Source organism: Ranitomeya imitator, chromosome 6, assembly GCF_032444005.1.
Source record: "Ranitomeya imitator isolate aRanImi1 chromosome 6, aRanImi1.pri, whole genome shotgun sequence".
In the NCBI taxonomy this organism is placed as follows: Eukaryota; Metazoa; Chordata; class Amphibia; order Anura; family Dendrobatidae; genus Ranitomeya; species Ranitomeya imitator.
In genome coordinates this window covers 416,041,993-416,069,455 of record NC_091287.1, presented here as the reverse complement: position 1 = coordinate 416,069,455, position 27,463 = coordinate 416,041,993, and the positions used below count along the sequence as shown (strand labels likewise).

Sequence of the window (27,463 nt, the reverse complement as noted above, 5' to 3'; positions counted from 1 at the left end):
TCTAAGTAGAGCAGCAGGCCACAGGAAAGATCCAGAAGCTCAGATCCAACACTGGAACATTGACAAGGAGCAAGGAAGACAGAATCAGGTGGAGTTAAATAACAAGGCAGCCAACGAGCTCACCAGAACACCTGAGGGAGGAAGCCCAGAAGCTGCAGTACCACTTGTGACCACAGGAGTGAATTCAGCCACAGAATTCACAACAAAAAACGCTATAAAACGCATAAAAAACGCATACATATGCATCCTATCATTTAGAACGCATTCTGCAATTTACTCGGACTCCCATGACAGCACGACGAGAGAGGGGATCCGCCCATCAGGAACAGGAAACCTACAGATACAAAAGGGTGGCACCTCTCCCTTGCCTCAGTTGTATTTCAGTTGGTTTCCTGTTCCTGAGGGGACGGGTGCCTACAGAAGTATCTTCCTTAAAGGTACCTGGGAGATGGCGGCTGGATCTCTCAGACCAGCCGTGGCCGCAACATGTACAGCCAGGTCATTAATGGTCTGGCTAGATCAGTTAGAGTCCCAGCTTAAGGACGGTGCATCCAGAGATACTATTCTGAAGGCTCTACCAACAATTCAGAATGCTGCGGCTTTCTTATCGGACGCATCTGTGGACTCAGTCAGAATGGCGGCTAGAGCGGCAGGACTCTCTAACGCGGCTCGCAGGGCTTGATGGTTAAAATGCTGGTCAGGTGACATTCAGTCCAGAACTAAACTCTGCACCATTCCGTGTAAAGGACAATATCTCTTTGGTCCAACTCTGGATGAGTTACTGGAAAAGGCAGGGGATGACAAAAAGACATTTCCCAATCTGTCTTCAGCATCCTACCCCCGACCCTTCAATAGAAGGAGGTTTGGTCGCGGGAAGAAACGCGGGTCCTCTCCCTCTAGAGAGCGTTTTAGATGGGAAGATAGACGTGGAAGAGGTACGGGCTACATGTTTTGCCGTTCCTCAAAAGAACAGAAAAAAACGGACCAATGACTAGCGATCCCTGTGGGGGTAGACTGTCAGCATTCTCCTCAGCATGGTTTGATATTACGAACAGTAAATGGGTCAGAGGCATTATAACAAAAGGTCTAAGGCTGGACTTCGATCACTGGCCTCGAGAAAAATTTAAGTTAACCCCTTTACGTTCCTCCCCCCTTGAACAAGCAGCTCTAGAAGCAGAGGTCATGAACTTATGCTCCAAAAATGTTTTGATCGAAATCTCAGAATCAGAAAGAGGGAGGGGATTTTACTCTCCTCTTTTTCTGATCAAGAAGCCAGACAGATCGTTTAGAACGATCATAAATCTCAAATGTCTTAATGAGTTCCTGGTCAATGAATCGTTCAAAATGGAAACAATTAATTCAGCAATAAAAATGTTGTTTAATCACTGCTTCATGGTAGTTGTAGATCTAAAGGATGCATACTATCATGTTCCGATACATGAAGACTTCCAGAGGTTCCTGAGAGTAGCTGTGTCAATGGGGGGACAGATTCGCCATTTCCAGTTCAGAGCTCTTCCCTTTGGCTTATCAGCGGCTCCTAGGGTGTTTACAAAGCTAGTGGCCGAAGTCATGGCGCACTTACGAGAGTCTGACATCCTGATTATTCCCTACTTGGATGATTTCCTTATAGTAGGGAGTTCAGCAGACCATTGCCTTTCTCAACTAGAAACAGCGACATCCAAACTTGAGCATCTGGGGTGGATCGTAAATTATGAAAAATCTCGTTTACAGCCCCCAAAAATACAAAGATTCTTAGGACTGTTGTTAAATTCAGAATCCCAACAGTGTTGTCTTCCTCCCGACAAATTGTTACACATCCAGCAACAGGTGTCTAAGGCAATTGATAAACCATCCATGACCCTTAGACAGGCTATGTCACTATTAGGATCTCTAACCTCTTGCATTCCCGCTGTCCGTTGGGCCCAATTTCACACCAGACCTTTACAATCCGAGGTGCTGGTTAATGATAGAGTTTTACATGGGTCCTTGCAGAGCCAGATTACTTTGGGACCAAAAGCTCTTACATCTCTTAAGTGGTGGCTAAACAATGAAAATTTATCGGCGGGAGTTCCCTGGGTGACACAGGTAACACGTATTGTAACAACAGACGCTAGCCCTTCGGGTTGGGGAGCACACATGGATGACATGATAGTTCAGGGTCTATGGAACCCCCTAACATCAGCCTCCTCCAACCAAAAAGAGTTAATGGCAGTTGAACTTTCAGTTAAAAAATTCCTCATATATCTGCAGGGTCATCATGTCAAGATCCTATCGGACAACCAGGTGGCGGTCGCATACATAAATCACCAGGGTGGAACTCATTCCGAATCACTGATGAGAGTGGCGGATCGTCTGTTCCAGACAGCGGAAAATCATTTCTTATCTTTAACCACTCTACATATAAGAGGAAAAGAAAATGTCAAAGCGGACTTTCTAAGCCGCAACACCTTAAGGCAAGGGGAGTGGTCTCTAAACAGTCTCGTGTTCGACCAGATTGTCCAAAAATGGGGACATCCAGAGGTAGATTTATTTGCCACCAGGGACAACCGAAAGACGATAAAATTCTGTTCCCTAAATCCCAGGGAGAATCCTCTGGCGGTAGACGCCTTTCTGATCAATTGGGATTTTCGGCTGGCTTATGCGTTCCCCCCGCTAGGCCTGATACCCCTGGTAATCAGGAAGATAAGAGAAGATCGAGCAAGAGTTATATTGATTGCCCCATTCTGGCCCAGAAGGGCCTGGTTCACTTGGCTCAGGATCATGTCAGTGGAGGACCCCTGGGTACTTCCGGAGATTCCAGATTTGCTCTACCAGGGCCCGATCAGCCATCCGCAAGTAAAGAATCTCCATTTAACGGCATGGAGTTTGAGAGGGCGTTACTAAAAAAACAAAGGGTTCTCCCCGAATTTAATTGAGACCCTTATGAAAAGTAGGAAGCAGATAACCACAACAATCTATGCTAGAACCTGGCGGAAGTTTCTGGCCTCTTCTGATTTTAATTTAGAAGAGGGAATACCTATAAAACAAATCTTAGAATTCCTGCAAAGAGGCTTAGAGCTAGATCTATCCACTAGTACTCTAAGGGTACAGGTCTCGGCCCTAGGGGCCCTATTTTCCTGTAACATCGCCAATAATTATTGGATCTCAAGGTTCATTAAAGCATCTGGTAGAACTAGACCCATACATAAAGATAGATCTATGCCTTGGGATCTCAACCTAGTCCTGTCAGCATTGACTAGAGAGCCGTTTGAACCATTACAATCAGCTTCAATTAAGGCCTTATCCCTTAAAACAGCATTTCTGGTAGCAATTACATCTGCCAGTAGAGTGGGAGACATACAAGCTCTCTCCAGGCTTTCCCCTTATACAGAGTTTCTGCCGGATAGGGTAGTCCTCAGACCGGACCCGGCCTATTTACCAAAAGTGTCATCACGGTTTCACAGGTCACAGGAGATAGTTTTACCATCCTTCCTTCCCAATCCCTCCAACCCTAAAGAAGAACTACTCCATACATTAGATGTTAGGAGATGCCTGCTAGAATACATCTCTGTTACCGATACGTGGAAGAAAGATAATGCGTTATTTTTATCTTTCCAAAATCCTAGAAAGGGACTCAGGGTATCAAAGTACACACTAGCAAAGTGGATTAGGGAGGCTATCTCTTTGGCTTATACTGCAGGTGGGGGTCCGGCTCCGCAGAATCTGAGGTCGCATTCCACCAGGGCCATGGCTACATCCTGGGCGGAAAAATCTGGAGTATCAATCGACCAGATATGTAAGGCGGCCACATGGTCATCCCCGTCCACCTTCTTTAAACACTATAGGTTGGATTTGGGGGCTTCCTCTGATCTCACATTTGGGTTAAGGGTGCTACAGGCCATAGTCCCTCCCTAAGGTACCTTACATCTCTGTAATTCTCTCGTCGTGCTGTCATGGGAGTCCGAGCAAAGCATTAAGCTACTTACTGGTAGCGGCATTTCTCGTAGGCCCATGACAGCACCCTTAGTTCCCTCCCTATTCACGTGGGGGTTGCACTTCCTATAAATGTATATATCTCACATATGATACCCAGTTCCAATATATGGCTGAAATTTTGTATATAATCTGTATATAGTGTATATTTTTGTGTGCCACTAACCGCGGTAGTCCTCTCAAGACTCTGAAATACAACTGAGGCAAGGGAGAGGTGCCGCCCTTTTGTATCTGTAGGTTTCCTGTTCCTGATGGGCGGATCCCCTCTCTCGTCGTGCTGTCATGGGCCTCCGAGAAATGCCGCTACCAGTAAGTAGCTTAATGCTTTTTGTGCACATGATGCGCATCGCTGTAAAAAAAGCAGCATGTTCATTAATTTTGCGGATTTTTTGCGGTTTTCCCACTATTTAATGCATTGGGGAAAAAACGCATAAAAAACGCAAAAAAAAGCATGCGGATTTCTGCCAGAAATGTCAGGTTATTATGTGCACACATAAGGATTTTTTGCAGAAATTTCCTGACAAAAACCGGACATTTCTGCTAGAAATCCGCATGCGTTTTTTTTGCGTTTTTAAATGCGTTTTGTATGCGTTTTTTGCGCATATTTTTCGCGTTTTTCCCAATGCATTAAATAGCTGGAAAAACTCAAAAAATCCGCAAAATTAATGAACATGCTGCTTTTTTTTTTACCGCGATGCGTTTTTTTTCACGGAAAAAGACGCATCATGTGCACAAAAATTGCAGAATGCATTCTAAATGATAGGATGTTTTTATGCATTTTAATTGCGAAAAAACACGAAAAAAAGCGAAAAAACCTGAACGTGTGCACATAGCCAAACCGTATAATTTTTTTTTATATCAAACTCTATACGTTATCTTTGAAAGAAGATAAATCCCTTTAAAAGGTTTGTACCACCAGCCCTTTAAGGCTGCGTTTCCATGATGAGTTTTTGTAATTGCCACATCTTACAGTTCCACTAAAGTGGTTGGGATTATAGAAATCTTCTGCCCTCTACAGCGTCAAGTGACCTGCGGTGTGGGTTTCAAATGTGCAGATTTTCCCCATACACATGGATTATATATGGAAAATCCGCAGATAACAAAGGCATGTAATCCGCATATGGCTGTATCAATAACATTTTGTGAAAGCCAAATATCAAGAATTATCAAAAACAAAGCAGCTTTATTTAAAATCACATGCCAAAAAGAGACAAAAACTGCAGCGAAAAAAAGGCATGTAAAAATACACAATAAAAAACGCAAGTAATCTAATTTACCTCATAGATACAGAAAATCTGCAACATTGAAAACTCACCAATTATTCATCGTGGGAAAGTAGTCTTGGGGTATGTGCACATGATCAGCAAACGCTGCGGGTTGGACGCTGCGCACTACTGCAACGTCCAACCCACAGCGTCCAGATGTTACAGCATAATGGATGGGATTTCCACAATGCATCCACAGACACCCGTGGCTCACCTGCGGAGATGGACATGCGGCACGTCTCTCCAGACCGCAGCATGTCTATTTCTCTTCTGGAGACGCGAGCCTCCGCAAGAGAAATATCACCTGTACACTGTATTGGACGCCGTGATTCTGCACGGTTCAGTGAACACATGCGGATTCACCTTCGTTCAATAGACGGCAGCGCTTTGGACATAGCGGACATGTGCTGCGTCCAAAGAGCTGATACTGTAATTTCTGAAAGTCTGCACATACCCTTAGGCATATCAATGTAACTTGGAAGCACCCACTAATATCCAGGGTCATTGCACAGATCTATAATAAGGGAGAGAGATGCGAAAACATGTAAGTGCTTCTCCATTTTATCTCCTCCTGGTTGAAGCAGCTGTTGACAGTCTATGAAGGACAGGGGGTTTCAGATGTGAAACATTGACAGAGAAATGTCTCATAAAACCCCTTTAATAGGGCAATGTAGGCCTCTATATAAGTCTGCTGACGCTCTTCTACTGGCCTGTTTGGAGAGACCGACATACATTCTGTGCACAAATAATAATATTTTATATGATTGTCCTGTGTACATATAATATCATGCTATTGGCATTTCTATTTGCAGACAGCTTAAAAATCAAAAATCATTGCATTGAATGAATAAGCATTTTTTTTGTCGGTGATTATTGGACCATTTAGATGGGTAAATAGATGAGAACAATTATTCCTACAAAAGTTCATTCCACGATTGTTATTTCACCTGAGAGTGACAGGGAATGTTCATACAGAGCAGAGAAGCAGACATAGACAGAACGGGGCCCCTGTGCAAGAACAATATATGGTCCCAGTGGCGTAACTCGAGTCGGATGGGCCCCTAGTGCAATATTGGGACCTGGGCACCCACCTGCATGTTGATCAGATATATGGGCCCTTGTAGCATTTTAGATCTTATAATGACATGGGTATTCGCCCCATGTAATAATATCCACCATCCTTGCCGTTTCCCGTAACAATCTTCCTCATCGTGGCACCCATCCTATAATAATCTCTCTTATCCTAGAACTCTTCCTCCTGTAATGTCAGCCATTCAGTGACCATTCTTGTTATAATATCCCCTATCCTGGGCCTCTTCCTGTTATAATATCCCCCATCCTGGGCCCCTTCCTTATATAATGCTCCCCATCATGGCCCTCTTCCTTGTAGAATTCCCCGATCCAGGCCCTCTTCCTTGTAGAATTCCCCGATCCAGGCCCTCTTCCTTGTATAATGCCCCCATCCAGGCCCTCTTCCTTGTATAATGCCCCCATCCTGGCACGTTTCCTTGTATAATGCCATTATTTAATTTTCCATATAATGCGCTAAAAAAGTGAACGCTATATTTCTGTGGTGCGGAAACTCCCTCCCCCAGCAATTTAGCCAACGTTGCTCGGGCTTCATTTTCACGATGTTCACTGTGCGCTACGAATGACATGGTAACTTTATTCTGTGGGTCAGTGAGATTATGAGAAAACCAAATTTATGTTTTTTTCTGTGGTTTACTAGTTCAAAGCAAAGAAGCTTTAGCAAAAATAAAAATGAAGTGTGAGTCTCCGTGTTTTAAGAGTCATATCTTATCTTCTTTTCAGTTGATGTGCGAGGGCTTGTTTCTTTCCTTCTTTTTTTAGCAAGTTACAGTTTTTATTAGTACAATATTTGGGGCTGCTTATGACTTTTTGATCACTTATTATCAAATTTGTTTGTGAAGCAAAGTAACAAAAAAGCAATATTAAAGTTTTTGTTATTTATGGCGGTCACCAAATGATGCAAGATTTTTTTACACATTTTACATCTTGTGAAACTATTTTTTTAGTCAGCCTTCAATCTCTTCATTGCAGGTACAATAAACTGACTTCTGTAACGTGATGTATTCTAATTTTAGCAATGGCTAATGCTGATTCCTGCATTTACAGGCGAGTGTCAGTAATGCAATGCAGCAAGAACCTGTGGTTTATGGAGTGGACGCAGCTCCTGAGTCCGCACCATACACTTTAACCCAACATATGACGTATATGTACAGTCGTGGCAAAAAATTTTTTTAGTCTGACATAAATTTTGTATTTCACAAAGGTTGCTGCTTCACTTTCTATACTAGCAATTTTCATTAACTCATATTGTTACTAGATGGTGGCCCGATTCTAATGCATCAGGTATTCTAGAATATGTATGTACAATCAGCGAAGCGGGGTTTAAATCCCGCGCCAATATTGCTGATTGGTCGCGGCCGGCCAGGCGCAACCAATCAGCGACGCGGGATTTCCGTTACAGACAAAGAAACAGAATTAGCCGATTATTTTGTAGATAAAGAGTAATCAGATGAATCGGAAAAAATTACAAAGTCATTCCTTGCCATGAAAACTGACTTGATCACAAAAAAAAATTTCCAGTGAATTTCAGACCTGCCACAAAATGAGCTTGTTGCATCATTTTCGTAATCTTCTTGTTAGCTCAGGAGAAAGTGTTAACAAGGACAAGGCATCTTCTATCATATCAATCTGTCATGCTGATTGATTTATAAGAGCTGGTTGCTTTAAAAGGTGGCTGGTGCTTGAAATCATTGTCTACCTCTGTTAACCTGGTTATCTTCAATGAAACACATGGTGTTATCATGGCTTTGAATCAAAAGGATTTACAGGCATGGACATTGCTGCTTGTAAAGGCCCCGTCACACATAGCGACGCTTAAGCGATCCCGACAACGATACGACCTGTCAGGGATCGTTGCTGCGTCGCTATGTGGTCGCTGGTGAGATGTCAAACAGTGAGATCTCCCCAACGACGCAGCAGCGATGCGGCGACCTGTACAACGATGCTATTTCATGACGATTCAATGGGACGTACTGTCAACGAGGTCGTTGGTAAGGTGTCAAACACAGCGATGTGTGCTACCCAGCGGGACCTCAATGATCAAAAAACGGTCCAGGCCATTCCGACACGACCAGCGATCTCACAGCAGGGGCCTGGTCGCTGCTACGTGTCACACATAGCGAGATCGCTACTGAGGTCGCTGTTGCGTCACAAAACTTGTGACACAGCAGCGATCTCGCTGGCGATCTCGCTATGTGTGACGGGGGCTTTAGATTTCCCCTAAATCAACCATTTATAAGATCATCAAGAACTTCAAAGAGAAAGACTCAGTTGTCGTGAAGAAGGCTCCGCACGCCCAAGAAAGTACAGCAAGTGTAAGGACGATCACCAAAAGAATATTTAGCTATGGGATCAGTTCAGTACTAGTGCAGAGCTTGCTCACGAGTGGCAGGAGGCAGGTGTCAGTACATCTGCACTCACAGAAAGGCTGTGGCATGACGCTACAGGTCATCTGGTTCATTGCGAGCTGTGGCGTACCTTACACCAGAAATCTTACTCCAATGCATGACTGGAGTAAGGTTTGTGTTGAGGTGCAAGGAGACACATAACCCTTTTCAGACACACCTGAAATTAAGAGATGTGCGCCTCTTAATGAATCAGGCAAGTCTGACTCCAGCACAACCCTTCATCAAGACTGGGATGAAGAACACCGATCTTCATGAATCAGGGGCCATATTGTGTGAGGTTGATTTTCATTTCAGGGAGTAGGCTTACTCATATGTTTGCCTAAAAACGCTGCTGTGAATAAAGTATGGTATCGAAACATCCTTCAAGAGCAACTTCTCTCAAGGATCCAGGAGCAATTTGGTGTTGAACAATGTTTTTTTTTTCCAGCATGATCGAGACAATGTGACAAGGCAAAAGCACTAACATTGACATTTTGAGTCCATGGTCAGAAAAAGTCTCAGATCTCAATACCATTGGGGAACTGTGGTAAATTTTCAAAAATCAGGTGGTGAATCAAAAACATGAAAATTACTATACTGTAAAGTTCATGCACTGATTAGGAAAGAATGGGCTGCCATTAGTCATAATTGGGCTCAGAAGCTGACATCCATCATGTCAGGGCAAAAGGCAAAAATGTTGAAAAATAAGGGTCAACACTGTAAATTTTGAGTCTTTACATAAATTTGATATATTTGTGAATAAAAGTTCTAAACTTGTGAAATGCTGATAATTTCAGTAAACATAAAAACATCCGACTAAAAGATTTAAACGCTGAAGCAGCTTTGTAAAAACTTACATTTGTGTCATTCTCAAAACATTTGGCCATGACGGCACGCCACATGTTGGGGAAAGGGTTAAAAATAAATGTGTATATTAAAAAATTCTGATTGATTAATGTGTATAATACATGTCATTGCTTCAAAAAGGTTATAGTAATATTTGATTTAGAATGTTTAATTGCAAATGTGTAAAGTTGTCTTTCTTCATCATAAGTCCATAACAAGAAGTGAAGGCATTCAGTGCTCTCCGTCATAACAATTACCTGTTCCTATACACAGAGTACGATGCCTGCGCCCAGGATTTTTCTGAGCTGCAGTGGCTTATCTCATGTAAGAAGCAAGAACTGGAGAAAGCTCAGGATATAATGGCAAAGACTGAAGCCGTGAAAACAAGACTTCAAGAGAAAATCAACTTTATTATGAAACATCGCCCTCTACTGGACGATAAACTCCATCTTGAGGGTGATGCTATGAGCAGGATACAACAGGCACAATCAGAAGTAAGTTTTACTAGTTTGCTTTAGAAACCTTTTCCACTTCACAATAAAGGCAATCTGTTCTTTATACCGGTGTAATATTTATTGCTTTGGGATGTAGAGAAATCATAGGGCCCGCAGCAACACTCTGAATGTCACCCATCCCTATTATGTGCCCCGAGTTCTGCGTCTATTTCTACTATGTAGACATAATAATTAGATAATTGTATAATAGTATGGCAAGGCTGCACGTATCAGTACCTTGTGATCATTGCGACCAATCACTGGCCTCAGTGGTCACGTGCCGACCATGCTGCCAATGCCATTAAGCCAGTGATTGGCTGCAGAATTCACATGATAAGTGTTAGAATGTCATTACTGCAGGACCGCTAACAAAGTCTAGCGGGTCCACTGAAGTGGTGGTGCTGGAGCAATGGGGGATTTACCAGGGGAGTGTGAGATCCCTTTCTTTCTGATATATTTTTTTAAATTTACACAACCCCTTTAGAGAGAAAATGACCTATTGTTTAAATCATGTGTTTATGCTACATGTATTGTAAGATTGCTCTTACTGAGTGTATTGGGGGACACTCGCTTGGCACGAGATTCAGGGACACGGGCACGGTTTTTCACACAAATCAGTCCATATGGTTTATTATATACAGCACAAACTGCATCGTAAGCCAAGTTGCATTTCACTGACTTACATGTAGTCCATTCTCTAACACAGCAAGATATGGTTAACTCATTATCTTCACATTAACAGGTTGCAGCAACTAATCACGCTGGTCCTCTTCTGACCAGTGGCCGTGGGTTACCACACAGTTCATATCACAGTTAGCAACAACAGACTATGGTACCTGTTGGGGGCTCCTGCCCCACCTGCTGACTCCTTGTCAGTACTCTCTCTTGGGAAGGCTGCCTTACAGGGATCACCAACTTGCCTGCTCGGCACACATTAGTCAGTCCAGACCCACCGAAGGACTGTAGCTTCCCCACACAGTAGCTGTCACTGGCTCTGCAGATCCCTGTCCTCACCTCATGCTGTTCAGGGATCCAGTCCTCCTCCCAGGACCTCCCAACTCCCAGGTTACTCAGGATCACACAGGTGGCCAGTCTGGCTACTATTCAGGACGTCCATCCCCGGCTGGGACCGTCCAATACCCAAGCCACCAGGTCTGAACCCCCACCATGTGCTCTTCAGGAAGCCTCCTCCCAGGTCTTCCAACACAGGCTTCAAACAGGAAACTCACAGCGAACATGTGACCCACACCCTGGTCACGTTATAAACCTTTTAACCACTCCCCTGGGTGGGAGTGTGGGTGTGTGGCTAGTTTGTCCTGCCCATCTCACATAACTAGCCCTGCCAGCCACCCATAATAAACATACAACACTATACTTATTGGACTACAGGTCCCATAACACCACATTGCTTCAGGCTGGCAGCGCAGAGTCTTCTCCTCTGCGACACATATATCGGCCATTCACCACAATGCCGGACTTTGTCACATCATCACATCCATGCCTGCAACTGCCATGCACTCTCACAGCCTCAATACCCCTCCGTACGTATACTGGGGAGACCATGCAGCGCCCACTACCTGTTACAGGGGTCACTGCATCACAGTATTTAAAAAAAATACATTTTATTAATACCATGATCACATGATCTTACAATTTTTCCACTGGCCACTGAGGCTTTATACACACCTACTTTCTATCCTTTCAAGAAGAGTTTGCAGCTAAACTCCTTAACCTCAAAGGCGGGATTACAATGGCAGGTAACACCTCAATACACAGCTGATAATAATAAATAATAATAATAATTTTATGTATATAGCGCCAACATATTTCCGCAGCTGATGACACAGGATGGTAACTTGACCTTATTCCCCCTCCTCTCACAATGAACTTGGTACTGGCTCATTAGATACTTCAACACAAATGATCAGTGTCGGCGGCCCCCAGGCAGTCAAAATCTTGGGGCCCCTTCAGCAAAATTATTTCATAATGTTTTTAAATTTGCTAACAATAGTCTAAATAAACCAATTAAATTTTTTTAAGCAAAACAAATATTAAGTTAAACATTATAACCCAGGAAAAGTAATTAACGTTGACCTCAGGTGTCAGCTATATATACTCATCTGTGTTCCTGAAGCTTCTGCTTATGAATGTTCTATTAAGATCTAGAGTTGGCGAGAACTCGCAGCCACTTACCCCTCCTCCTCTCCCAGTTCTGACCAATCACACACTTGCCACACCTAATCACATAGATTCTCCTCCTCTAAAACTTGGTAATCTGGCACTGGAAACAAATTGATCAGTCACTTAATTACTGCTAATGTACATCTGTTGTTTCCTGAAACAACTGAAAATTGGGCTCTGTAAAACCCTTATTGGCCAGTGTAAAAGATTGCAAGATTTCTATTTTTTATTTTTAATACTGATATTGATATGTAAAAAAAAAATTGCCAAAATTTGTCCAGAAAAAATTGATTTAAAACAATAAGTAATTTTCTGCTGAAAGCTTCTTTCACCGTAGTATGAAAACTACCTGATATGCAGACCCCTCATGCTGTGAAAACTGCTTTGTTGGTCTCATCTGCCACAAGGACATTAGCAGCAAACATGGCAGGTTCTTCTGCCAATGTTTGGCCCTTCTGTCTTTACCTTCTTCTCAGTCTGAGCCTTTGAAGATCAATACAGGTTCCCGGTTAGCTTGAGATGCTGCGTTGCATCTTCATGTAGGGGTTTTCTTCAGCTTGTCATCTTGAATATGCCACCGAGGCTCTGTGTTGTTGCCACCACTCTCTTTGCTCCTCTGGTTGAAGTGAAGTACACCAACCACTCACTGGAGGAGCATATTAACAACCCAGCTATCCCCTTTTCCAGCCCTTCCTCCAAACTTTCAACCCAGAAAACATCTCTGGGTTAAGGTACCTCCTTTTGTGTATTACATTATTATCAGTTTGGTCAGTGGTGTACCAACCTAATGGTAACTCTACCGCTTGCAAATGATAGAAGTCTAGTCTGCCAGCAATTCAAGAACCCTACATAGGTTGGCCGTGACCAAGAATAGAAGAAGTCGTATGATATGACAAGATTCTTTTTTTCCTGCAGGTTGCTGTCCATTCTTGAGGTGGCATAATGGCTTTATTTTACAATGTCATTTCCTGTGGAATCATCTTTTTACTTTTATTTGATCTCCTATTGTTGATTTCTCATTAAGGCAACCCTATTACTAAATGAGGCGGAAAAGAAGCAGAAGTCTGCCCAGATGAGTTATGAGAAAGTTACTGCAGAAGCTAACCAAGAGAGGAAAAACATGGCTGACAAGCTAACTGATATAAAGAGGAATCTGCAGAACTGCAGGTAGGAGCAGTTATCTTTCAATGGGTTTTCCAGGTCAGGAAGAAATGTCATCAGTGAATGTATCACGTAGAATCCTAAGGCTATGTGCACACGTTCAGGATTTCTCGCAGAAAATTCCTGAGAAAAAACACATTTTCTGCAAGAATTCCACAAGGTTTTGACGCGTTTTTGCCGCGTTTTTTTCCGGACACTTCCCAATGCATTTTGTAGTGGGAAATCCGCAAAAAAACACAAAATTAATGAACATGCTGCGGTTTTTACCGCGATGCGTTTTTTTTCGCGGAAAAAAAAAACGCATCATGTGCACAAAACATGCGGAATTCATTCTAAATGATGGGATGCTTATTGTATGCAGTTTTTTTGTGGTTTTATAGCATTTTTATCAGGAAAAACCGCGAAAAAAACGCAACGTGTGCACACAGCCTAATACACACTGGTAGGACTCCACTCTGCTTGCCATTCCGAGTGGTTGTCGTCTGATCACTCATATGCGATTTGCATTCTTGCTAAATGGCTTTTCTTCTTGCTTCTCAATGTTCAAGTGTTCCCTTGAGAGAAGCAGGAAGAAAAGTTTGTCTGCCCATAACCGCAATTATGCAAATAGCCTAAGATCGGTCACATGATGACCGCTGAAACTGGTAGGCAAAGCAGAATCCTAACAGTGTGTACACTACACCCTGTTAGGCTTTTGCATCACAATGTCACTGAAAAATGGCTGCTTGGCCTGGAAAAGCCCTTTACAGTCAATGACAAACTCCTGAAAATCTCAAAGTCTTCCTCCACAGCATGACCATAAGCAGTAGATGGGCAGATTTCAGATACTGTATGACACAAGGGTCTGCCTGCCTTAGACAATGTATAGCATAGTATGGTGTAACATGAAAATTATGGACTGTTTATTGCCCTGATACTTAACCAAAATATTTATATGCTTGATAGACATTATTATGAGGGGCATTGTTAGCATCTGAAAATGAGTTCTTTGGGGCTACTGGTTTATAAGTGTATGGGGAAAGGAAGAGGAGGAAGGAGTGCTAAAGCAAAGGATGCGCAAAACACAAGCCACAATATTTTCAGTATGTATCCCACTTCCTAAAAATTCACCCCAAGATTAGCATACCACTATAGGGTCTTCCAATTTCAGTAAACTTTAGGCTCAGTTCAGAGTAAAAAAAAAGTCAATCTTGGCTTTACTTACCCTCACCAGGTTCAGCACTTTTTTCCCAACTCTGACCGTTTCTGTTTGTCTTCAGCGATTTCTTCATGTTGACAGCACTGCAGCCAATTACTGAGCTCAGCGGCTCTGCAATTTATATGACACAAACCGCTGAGCTCAGTGATTGGGTACAGCACTATCAATGTGACATTGCAGCTGCAGACAAACATCGGAGCCTGGTGCAGCCGCGGAGACACAGCTACGGATCCAAAGAGGCTAAGTAAAGCAAAGTTTGCTTTTTTTCCCCCCTGAACTGGAAAATGCCTTTAAAAGGGTTTTCCCACAAACAAAATACATTTTAATCAATAGATCTTGGGATAATAATAATTTCCATAATTGAATGTGTTAAAAACAATGTTCCTGTGCCGAGATAATCTTATAAATGTGCTCATGCTGTGTACTGTGTAATGTCTGTGTCTGACCGTGCAGGAGCATGGTCTGATCATAATAACACATCCCCTGGGCAGGGAAGGAAGTAAAACAGAGTATACAGACAAGACAGCATGAAGTCACAGATGCGGCTTTCTGTGAGGTAAAACTTTTAAACTTTTCCCTACTTGTTTATAAGCAATGTTTTACTTCACTATCCCATGCTGTTCTGTCCATATACTTTCATTATCTTCCTCCACTGGCCAGGAATTGTGGTACATTGCAGGGGCTCATTTTGTTCTTTGAACAACCCCTAAGTAACCTGTAGCAGTTGTGTTCATGATTGTTTTAACATTTACTCCTTAATTAAAATACAACTCCATTAATTTTGTTAAAGAAAACTGTCCATTGTACAAAGTATTCATTAAAGGGGTTGTCCACTGTTTTGATATTAATCACCTATATTATTTAGGGTATGACACCATTTGGGGTCCGATATCCAGAACCCCCATAATCAGCTGTTGATTACCGTAGTTAAAAAGGAGCAGAGTTGGAGTCTTTGGCAAAGGCCATTTGATAATGTACAGAGCTGTGCTATTCCTACCTGCACACTATTTACCTCCTGCTCTCGCCGGAGCTGATAGCATCTGATCCGTATAAGTGCCAGGTGTCGAACCCCACCAATCTCATTGTTACGCTAGTCAATACTCACTGACTAGCCATGATGCAAAGTCATCAAGAGGTCCAAGTTCGAAAGCCAGGAAGGTGCTTCAAAAACAGTGGGATAAGACAAATGAATAGTCAGGTGAAAAGTCTGTGGTCTGGTAACTAAAGTCTGAATGCATCAAATGCAAAATGGGTTATACAAACAGGTAGTTGAAAGGCAAATCTAAGGTCCAGCAACAAAAGATTAGAATATCAAAATACAGAGCACAAAATAAGCACACCACTGAGCTGAAGCGACAACTGGCAATGATCTGACTTTGCCAGCCAATGAAATAGCCTGGCAATTATCTGAAAAGGAAAACACCTAGAGGAAACCCAAATGCAACACTGACATCTTGACAAGCACTTGCTATATTCAAAGGGTGGCTAAGCTGGCCCTCACAGCATAACCAGGACACAGTGAGTGGTGGAATCATGACACTGATGCTGATAAGCTGTCCCAAGGACAGGTCATCAATATAAAAGTAGTGGACAACCCCTTTAATTGTTAATAGTTTATACAACTGACACTTCTAATACAACAACCGGTAAAATGTATCATTAACCTGGAATATTTAATTTAAACTATGTACAGAGATAATTTATGCAGCTCAGAGAAAACATGGGAAAAATACTCCTCAGACTCGCTAAAAATTGACCAGCAGATTGAGGACGGTCAAAACGTCTACAAAGATTTACTGAGCAAAAAACAACAGCTAATAGACAGCGAGAGCTCATGGAATCACCAAGTAAGTAAAATATATCATCGTGTATATAATGTTTTGTATTTTTTGCTTAGAGGTTTTATTTTTGTAAAAAAAAAAGAAGATATTTTAACTACATAGGCAGAGATACAATTATATCTGAGGCGGCACCACACAGAGATTGTGATGGCAAGTCCTCTTCAAATTTAGGTTACAGTGGTTAAGTTTCTATATAAAAATATTACGCTCACCAGCTTATCCCCTGATGCTCCTTTGTGCCACTGCCAAGGGTCTGAACACTCCCCAGCAGGGTCTGACCGGACAAATGACCAATGCACAGGAGTGGCAGAGGGCTGATAAGCAAATATACTTATTTTTTAGAAACCCAAAAGAAGAATGGACACTAAAAGCTAAAATATAACAATTTTATTGAAAACCATATAGACAAAATACAAATATTAAGAATAGAAACCAAGTAACGGGATGCAATGAAAAAAGATAAAAAAGGCGACACTAGTGCCACACACGGAAGAAGTAATATATTTGTAGAGCAAAAAATAGGTCAGTTAAACTGATACCAAAAGTACAAATACCATACAACACTTAATAAGATCAATATTTTTTGTGTAGTGCATATTGTAGAGGTTAAGCTGATGTATTATATGTATAAGTATATCGTGTGCCGCAGGTACTCTGTTTATGCACTGTCTTATCTACATTTCGCAGGCAGACTCTAGGCTCCATTCACTCTATTGTATGGGACTCTCCCTTGATGATTTACTCATGCCTTTGGTCTTGGCAATTTTTGTGCCATACAGTATACTCTGCCACATTTAACCTATACTAAGTCCTTCACTGACATTACTTTATATTACTTAGTATATATTACTTTGCACTAGGCACTTTACTGTGATTTTTCCTGCATACTGTGTATCTCCCTGCATCTGCACTTTATTTGAGAGCATATATCATATGTTAATTACCTCTGGTTGCCATATGCTCATATACTTATACATATAATACATCAGCTTAACCTCTACAATATGCACTACGCAAAAAAATATTGATCTTATTAAGTGTTGTATGGTATTTGTACTTTTGGTATCAGTTTAACTGACCTATTTTTTGCTCTACAAATATATTACTTGTTCTGTGTGTGGCACTAGTGTCGCCTTTTTTATCTTTTTTCATTGCATCCCGTTACTTGGTTTCTATTCTAAATATTTGTATTTTGTCTATATGGTTTTCAATAAAATTGTTATATTTTAGCTTTTAGTGTCCATTCTTCTTTTGGGTTTCTATATTATATATTATGGCGGAGCTTTTACCTCTGGTGCCCTTTTTGTAGGTTTATTATACTTATTTTTTAGTTTAAAAAAAACACCAGGTCCTATTTTAGGAAAAAAAGAGTTGGCGACCCCTTCAATGTCCACACCCTTCTACATACACATAATTAAAGGGAACCTGTCACCTGAATTTGGCGGGACTGGTTTTGGGTCATATGGGCGGAGTTTTCGGGTGTTTGATTCACCCTTTCCTTACCCGCTGGCTGCTTGCTGGACGCAATATTGGATTGAAGTTCATTCTCTGTCCTCCGTAGTACACGCCTGTGCAAGGCAATCTTGCCTTGCGCAGACGTGTGTTATGAAAGGCAATTCAGAATCACAATGGACATGGAGGTCAGAGCACATACAGTGATCTGACAATAACCCAAAATAATAGAACGAGCTCTGAGACGTGGGAACTCTGCAGACCGCAATCCCTAATCCTATCAAACCACACTAAAGGTAGCCGTGGAGCGCTCCTGACCAGAACCTAGGCGCCTCGTCACAGCCTGAGAAACTAGCTAGTCCTGAAGATACAAAAATAAGCCTACCTTGCCTCAGAGAAATTCCCCAAAGGAAAAGGCAGCCCCCCACATATAATGACTGTGAGTAAGATGAAAACACAAACATAGAGATGAAACAGATTTAGCAAAGTGAGGCCCGACTAGCTGAACAGAACGAGGATAGGGAAGATAACTTTGCGGTCAGCACAAAAACCTATAAATAACCACGCAGAGGGGACAAAAAGACCCTCCGCACCGACTAACGGTACGGAGGTGGTCCCTCTGCGTCTCAGAGCTTCCAGCAGGCGAGAAAAACCAATAAAGCAAGCTGGACAGAAAAATAGCAACAAAATAACATAAGCAAAACTTAGCTTTGCAGAGCAGCAGGCCACAGGAATGATCCAGGGAAAAAACAAGTCCTACACTGGAACATTGACAGGAAGCATAGATCAAAGCATCAGGTGGAGTTAAGTAGAGAAGAAGCTAACGAGCTCACCAGATCACCTGAGGGAGGAAACTCAGAAGCTGCAGTACCACTTTCCTCCACAAACGGAAGATCCCAGAGAGAATCAGCCGAAGTACCACTTGTGACCACAGGAGTGAACTCTGCCACAGAATTCACAACAGACGTGTACTACAGACCCAGTTCCTGTACAGACTAGAGATCTTGACCTTGAGGTTGTTGCCACGAAACGTGCGTTGGGGCAGCAGGGATCAAATGCACTGACTTACTTGTAAGTTTACTAAGTTACTTAACTATTTCATGTGCTTCTGATTTACTCACTCTAGGAGTAGCTTATCTATAGTTCTCTGTCCTTACTAAAGAGCCACATCTCTCCACAGCAATCTAGTATTGGATTCTGTTATATTCTGTTTTGATCCCTGCAGACAGCCACTGTTTTTGCATGCATTTTGCTACATTATGCCTATTTAATTAATGAATTGAAATAAAGATGTTATTTATGGCTATTATACTCGTTGGGTTTATTGCCCCCTCTTTTCTTGGTCTAATTATATTAAATCAAAATGGCATGTAAAAGTTTCATTTTTGTAATTTTTGCAATGTATAAGATGGCAATAATTTTTTTTGCCTAAAGTAATAAGGAAATGTGTCATCTTTAACTTCAGGCCTTTTAGAAACCGTTTAATCCTCAACTTGCTTACCTGTTCACAGTACCAGTAATTTTGACCAGGGGTGCCCAAACTTTTACATGCCACTGTAAGTAACCTACTCAATAAGAAACAACACTATATAAAATAAGGGGGGACATTGTATGTAATAAGGGATGGCATAATATTTAATATAGAAGGATTAAATATGAAATAACGAAAGCTGTTTCAGACGCATTCAGTGTCAGTATAAATATTTAAATCCAATGATTCCGGGTGATGTCTCATCTGATTGGAGTCATTCTCTTTTTTTCCCATCAGGTTAAAATATTCATTACAATTTCTTCTGGGCCTAGACTTATCTGTGCAGAGTTTAGTGCACAAGCATTTTTAGCACCTTGCTTTTGGTGAAGATTATTGCTCCCCGATAATAGCAATGTCACAATCTGAATATAGACCCCCTGAATTTAAAAATTCAACATACTGAATACAAATATTGCCATAATGTGCCCATGAGTTTATTATTGGCCACTGTATTGCCCACCACTAACTAAAGATTAATTAGCAAGTGTGCCCTCCCCCTATTTCTAATCTAACTTAATTAACTAGCACTGTGTGCCCGCCCCATTAAAACTACATATTAATAAGCCAACATTGAGGGCCTCCTTCCATTAGTTATACAATAATTAGCCATTGAGCATTCTTGTCTATTAAAAATGGATTTAACCTAATTAGCCACCACTTTGGTCACCATATTAAGTATAAATGTATTCCCCATTGAAAGTATAAATGTATTATCCAACACTATTACTCTCTCCCATTAAAAATGTAAATTAATTAGCCTCCGACATTTTAGAAATATAAATGATTTATCCACCTCTGGGGCGCACATTGAAAAAATAATTTAATGAGCCACTACACCATCACCCCACCCAATTGCCTGCCAGTATTTGGGGTACTCTTGTACCGTTTGTTTCCTAAGTGGAATTCTGCTGTCACTGTTTATTAGATTGATGTCTTTGTTTATTTTGGACATTCTTTACGACACCAAAATTTACCGATGCTTGGGCACATTTACTTACAGCATACAGTTAGGTCCATATATATTTGGACAGAGACAACATTTTTCAAATTTTTGTTATAGACATTACCACAATGAATTTTAAGCAAAACAATTCAGATGCAGTTGAAGTTCAGACTTTCAGCTTTCATTTGAGGGTATCCACATTAAAATTGGATGAAGGGTTTAGGAGTTTCAGCTCCTTAACATGTGCCACCCTGTTTTTAAAGGGACCAAAAGTAATTGGACAGATTAAATAATTTTAAATAAAATGTTCATTTCTAGTACTTGGTTGAAAACCCTTTGTTGGCAATGACTACCTGAAGTCTTGAACTCATGGACATCACCAGACACAGTGTTTCCTCCTTTTTGATGCTCTGCCAGGCCTCCACTGCGGTGGTTTTCAGTTGCTGTTTGTTTGTGGGCCTTTCTGTCTGAAGTTTCGTCTTTAACAAGTGAAATGCATGCTCAATTGGGTTGAGATCAGGTGACTGACTTGGCCATTCAAGAATATTCCACTTCTTTGCTTTAATAAACTCCTGGGTTGCTTTGGCTTTATGTTTTGGGTCATTGTCCATCTGTAGTATGAAATGACGACCAATCAGTTTGGCTGCATTTGGCTGGATCTGAGCACACAGTATGGCTCTGAATACCTCAGAATTCATTCGGCTGCTTCTGTCCTGTGTCACATCATCAATAAACACTAGTGACCCAGTGCCACTGGCAGCCATGCATGCCCAAGCCATCACACTGCCTCTGCCATGATTTACAGATGATGTGGTATGCTTTGGATCATGAGCTTTACCACGCCTTCGCCATACTTTTCTCTTTCCATCATTCTGGTAGAGGTTGTTCTTGGTTTCATCTGTCCAAAGAATGTTCTTCCAGAACTGTGCTGGCTTTTTTAGATGTTTTTTAGCAAAGTCCAGTCGAGCCTTTTTATTCTTGATGCTTATGAGTGGCTTGCACCGTGCAGTGAACCCTCTGTATTTACTTTTCTGCAGTCTTCTCTTTATGGTAGATTTGGATATTGATACGCCGACCTCCTGGAGAGTGTTGTTCACTTGGTTGGCTGTTGTGAAGGGGTTTCTCTTCACCATGGAGATTATTCTGCGATCATCCACCTCTGTTGTATTCCGTTGGCGCCCAGGTCTTTTTGCATTGATGAGTTCACCAGTGTTTTCTTTCTTTCTCAGGATGTACCAAACTGTAGATTTTGTCACTCCTAATATTGTAGCAATTTCTCGGATGGGTTTTTTCTGTTTTCGCAGCTTAAGGATGGCTTGTTTCACCTGCATGGATAGCTCCTTTAACCGCATGTTTACTTCACAGCAAAACCTTCCAAATGCAAGCACCACACCTCAAATCAACTCCAGGCCTTTTATCTGCTTAATTGAGAATGACATAACGAAGGGATTGCCCACACCTGTCCATGAAATAGCCTCGGAGTCAATTGTCCAATTACTTTTGGTCCCTTTAAAAACAGGGTGGCACATGTTAAGGAGCTGAAACTCCTAAACCCTTCATCCAATTTTAATGTGGATACCCTCAAATGAAAGCTGAAAGTCTGAACTTCAACTGCATCTGAATTGTTTTGTTTAAAATTCATTGTGGTAATGTCTGTAACCAAAATGAGAAAAATGTTGTCTCTGTCCAAATATATATGGACCTAACTGTATATGCCACCTCCGGACAGGCATTCCTTATTTGTTTTACCGTTTTCATCATGCCATCCCAATTTTTTTAAACCTTTTGTGGGTACATTTCCTAGGAAGTTTTATCAGGGATTTTCTAAAATGTAATGATTTGCCTAGAGATGGATGTATGAATGGCAGGTGATGATTGATCGTGCATTTTTCCAAAAGCATAAATGACCTTCTCGGACTTGTTGACTCATTTACCGGGGATTATGTTAATCTCTTTACTCACCAGTAGACGGTAATGAAGCACAGTGAATGTCCAGTGTATAATCTGGGTGATTTTACTCAAGCTGCATTTGTGGTGGTGACACTGTATAAATGTTTCATGTACATTCAGCACCTCAATCCGTTGTGAAAAAAAAAATAAATAAACAGAATGACTGCCGACTACTAATTTAAGTGCATAGCTCAACGGAATGAACTTCCCTTCAAGCATTAAATTTGAGTTTTGGATTGATAATTTCATATTAGCTGTAAATAAATATAAATTCTGTTCTGCGTTTCTACAGACTTGTTGAAATAACATTAACTTTGTAAGGGAAAAGACCCATGGTTAATTTAGTTTGTCCTTCCATCATGTGGTAGATGGTGTTCTAGTAGTTGAATATTTATATTAATGGAACATTAACAGTTTGTTGCCAAGTTCGGGTATTACTAGTGAGATTTTATATGTCTGTGGTTACTTACCATCATATGGTTTTATACATTTCTTTTAAAACAAAGCAACCATGGTTGTGGCAAAGGCATAGTAAAAGTGATATGTACCGCTTTACGTGAATTAAAGCTGGGTTTACACAGGCCAACCAATGGTGTTAAACTAATGCCGATTGGCAACATATTTTCTGATCAGTGGTCATTTCATAGCCTGTTCAGACAGGCCGATTGTCCACAGAACGATCAGTAACACAACGTCCTGTGTGCATAGACTGCCATTGTTCTTAGCAGCATATGTACAGTTCACCCTATGAACGAACATTTTGTTTCCTAGAAACACTTGTTTCCAATAATCAAGCTGCGTGTTATGATAGGCAATTCAGTAACACAATGTACATAGCGATCAGAGCACATACAGTGATCTGACAATAACCCAAAATAATAGAACGAGCTCTGAGACGTGGAAACTCTGTAGACCGCAATTCCTGATCCTCTCCAAACACAACTAGAGGCAGCTGTGGATTGCGCCTAACGCTCCCTATGCAACTCGGCACAGCCTGAGAAACTAACTAGCCTGAAGATAGAAAAATAAGCCTACCTTGCCTCAGAGAAATACCCCAAAGGAAAAGGCAGCCCCCAACATATAATGACTGTGAGTAAGATGAAAAGACAAACGTAGGGATGAAATAGATTCAGCAAAGTGAGGCCCGATATTCTAGACAGAACGAGGATAGGAAAGATAACTTTGCAGTCTACACAAAACCCTAAAGAAAACCACGCAAAGGGGGAAAAAGACCCTCCGTACCGAACTAACGGCACGGAGGTACACCCTTTGCGTCCCAGAGCTTCCAGCAAAACAAATAGACAAGCTGGACAGAAAAAATAGCAACAAATAGCAAAGAAGCACTTAGCTATGCAGAGCAGCAGGCCACAGGAATGATCCAGAGAAACACAAGTCCAACACAGGAACATTGACAGGAAGCATGGATCAAAGCATCAGGTGGAGTTAAGTAGAGAAGCAGCTAACGACCTCACCAGATCACCTGAGGGAGGAAACTCAGAAGCTGCAGTACCACTTTCCTCCACAAACGGAAGCTCCCAGAGAGAATCAGCCGAAGTACCACTTGTGACCACAGGAGTGAACTCTGCCACAGAATTCACAACAGTACCCCCCCCTTGAGGAGGGGTCACCGAACCCTCACCAGAGCCCCCAGGCCGACCAGGATGAGCCACATGAAAGGCACGAACAAGATCGGGAGCATGGACATCAGAGGCAAAAACCCAGGAATTATCTTCCTGAGCATAACCCTTCCATTTAACCAGATACTGGAGTTTCCGTCTTGAAACACGAGAACCCAAAATCTTCTCCACAATATACTCCAATTCCCCCTCCACCAAAACTGGGGCAGAAGGCTCAACAGATGGGACCATAGGTGCCACGTATCTCCGCAACAATGACCTATGGAATACGTTATGTATGGAAAAAGAATCTGGAAGGGTCAGACGAAAAGACACAGGATTAAGAACCTCAGAAATCCTATACGGACCAATAAAACGAGGTTTAAACTTAGGAGAGGAAACCTTCATAGGAATATGACGAGAAGATAACCAAACCAGATCCCCAACACGAAGTCGGGGACCCACACGGCATCTGCGATTAGCGAAAAGTTGAGCCTTCTCCTGGGACAAGGTCAAATTGTCCACTACCTGAGTCCAAATCTGCTGCAACCTGTCCACCACAGTATCCACACCAGGACAGTCCGAAGACTCAACCTGTCCTGAAGAGAAACGAGGATGGAACCCAGAATTGCAGAAAAACGGCGAAACCAAGGTAGCCGAGCTGGCCCGATTATTAAGGGCGAACTCAGCCAAAGGCAAAAAGGACACCCAGTCATCCTGATCAGCAGAAACAAAGCATCTCAGATATGTTTCCAAGGTCTGATTGGTTCGTTCTGTCTGGCCATTAGTCTGAGGATGGAAAGCCGAGGAAAAAGACAAGTCAATGCCCATCCTACCACAAAAGGCTCGCCAAAACCTCGAAACAAACTGGGAACCTCTGTCAGAAACAATATTCTCTGGAATGCCATGCAAACGAACCACATGCTGGAAGAACAAAGGCACCAAATCAGAGGAGGAAGGCAATTTAGACAAGGGTACCAGATGGACCATCTTAGAAAAGCGATCACAGACCACCCAAATGACTGACATCTTTTGAGAAACGGGAAGGTCAGAAATAAAATCCATAGAGATATGTGTCCAAGGCCTCTTCGGGACCGGCAAGGGCAAAAGCAACCCACTGGCACGAGAACAGCAGGGCTTAGCCCGAGCACAAATCTCACAGGACTGCACAAAAGTACGCACATCCCGCGACAGAGAGGGCCACCAAAAGGATCTAGCCACTAACTCTCTGGTACCAAAGATTCCAGGATGACCAGCCAACACCGAACAATGAAGTTCAGAGATAAATCTATTCGTCCACCTATCAGGGACAAACAGTTTCTCCGCTGGGCAACGATCAGGTTTATTAGCCTGAAATTTTTGCAGCACCCGCCGCAAATCAGGGGAGATGGCAGACACAATTACTCCTTCCTTGAGGATACCCGCCGGCTCAGATAAACCCGGAGAGTCGGGCACAAAACTCCTAGACAGAGCATCCGCCTTCACATTTTTAGAGCCCGGAAGGTACGAAATCACAAAGTCAAAACGGGCAAAAAACAACGACCAACGAGCTTGTCTAGGATTCAAGCTCTTGGCAGACTCGAGATAAGTCAACTTCTTATGATCAATCAATACCACCACGCGATGCTTAGCTCCTTCAAGCCAATGACGCCACTCCTCGAATGCCCACTTCATGGCCAGCAACTCTCGGTTGCCCACATCATAATTTCGCTCAGCAGGCGAAAACTTCCTGGAAAAGAAAGCGCATGGTTTCATCACTGAGCAACCAGAACCTCTCTGTGACAAAACAGCCCCTGCTCCAATCTCAGAAGCATCAACCTCGACCTGGAACGGAAGAGAAACATCTGGTTGACACAACACAGGGGCAGAAGAAAAACGACGCTTCCACTCTTGAAAAGCTTCCACAGCAGCAGAAGACCAATTGACCAAATCAGCACCCTTCTTGGTCAAATCGGTCAATGGTTTGGCAACACTAGAAAAATTGCAGATGAAGCGACGATAAAAATTAGCAAAGCCCAGGAACTTTTGCAGACTTTTCAGAGATGTCGGCTGAGTCCAATCATGGATGGCTTGGACCTTAACCGGATCCATCTCGATAGTAGAAGGGGAAAAGATGAACCCCAAAAATGAAACCTTCTGCACACCAAAGAGACACTTTGATCCCTTCACAAACAAAGAATTAGCACGCAGGACCTGAAAAACTGTTCTGACCTGCTTCACATGAGACTCCCAATCATCCGAGAAGATCAAAATGTCATCCAAGTACACAATCAGGAATTTATCCAGGTACTCACGGAAGATGTCATGCATAAAGGATTGAAACACTGATGGAGCATTGGCAAGTCCGAACGGCATCACTAGATACTCAAAATGACCCTCGGGCGTATTAAATGCAGTTTTCCATTCATCGCCTTGCCTGATTCTCACCAGATTATATGCACCACGAAGATCTATCTTAGTGAACCAACTAGCCCCCTTAATCCGAGCAAACAAATCAGATAACAATGGCAAGGGGTACTGAAATTTAACAGTGATCTTATTAAGAAGGCGGTAATCTATACACGGTCTCAGCGAACCATCCTTCTTGGCTACAAAAAAGAACCCTGCTCCTAATGGCGACGAAGACGGGCGAATATGCCCCTTCTCCAGGGATTCCTTCACATAACTACGCATAGCGGTGTGCTCAGGTACGGATAAATTAAACAGTCGACCTTTTGGGAATTTACTACCAGGAATCAAATTGATAGCACAATCACAATCCCTATGCGGAGGCAGGGCATCGGACTTGGGCTCATCAAATACATCCCGGTAATCAGACAAGAACTCTGGAACCTCAGAAGGGGTGGATGACGAAATTGACAGAAATGGAACATCACCATGTACCCCCTGACAACCCCAGCTGGACACCAACATGGAATTCCAATCCAATACTGGATTATGGGCTTGTAGCCATGGCAACCCCAACACGACCACATCATGCAGATTATGCAACACCAGAAAGCGAATAACCTCCTGATGTGCAGGAGCCATGCACATGGTCAGCTGGGTCCAATATTGAGGCTTATTCTTGGCCAAAGGTGTAGCATCAATTCCTCTCAATGGAATAGGACACTGCAAGGGCTCCAATAAAAACCCACAACGTTTAGCATAATCCAAGTCCATCAAATTCAGGGCAGCGCCTGAATCCACAAACGCCATGACAGAATACGACGACAAGGAGCATATCAAGGTAACGGACAGAAGAAATTTTGACTGTACAGTACCAATGGCGGCAGACCTAGCGAACCGCTTAGTGCGCTTAGGACAATCAGAGATAGCATGAGTGGAATCACCACAGTAGAAACACAGCCCATTCAGACGTCTGTGTTCTTGCCGTTCAACTCTGGTCATAGTCCTATCGCACTGCATAGGCTCAGGTTTAATCTCAGGTAATACCGCCAAATGGTACACAGATTTACGCTCACGCAAGCGTCGACCGATCTGAATGGCCAAAGACATAGACTCATTCAAACCAGCGGGCATAGGAAATCCCACCAT

General features: G+C 42.3%; 1 protein-coding gene across 1 annotated transcript in view; it reads left to right on the top strand.

Annotated features, from left to right (window-relative positions):
* Nucleotides 1-27,463, top strand: part of CCDC178 (coiled-coil domain containing 178) — a 787,921-nt gene that overhangs the window by 107,068 nt on the left and 653,390 nt on the right. The window contains exons 8-10 of the mRNA XM_069731267.1: nt 9,833-10,053; nt 13,259-13,401; nt 16,287-16,440. Of these exons, the coding sequence (XP_069587368.1) occupies nt 9,833-10,053; nt 13,259-13,401; nt 16,287-16,440 (518 nt within the window). The remainder of the gene's footprint in view (nt 1-9,832; nt 10,054-13,258; nt 13,402-16,286; nt 16,441-27,463) is intronic.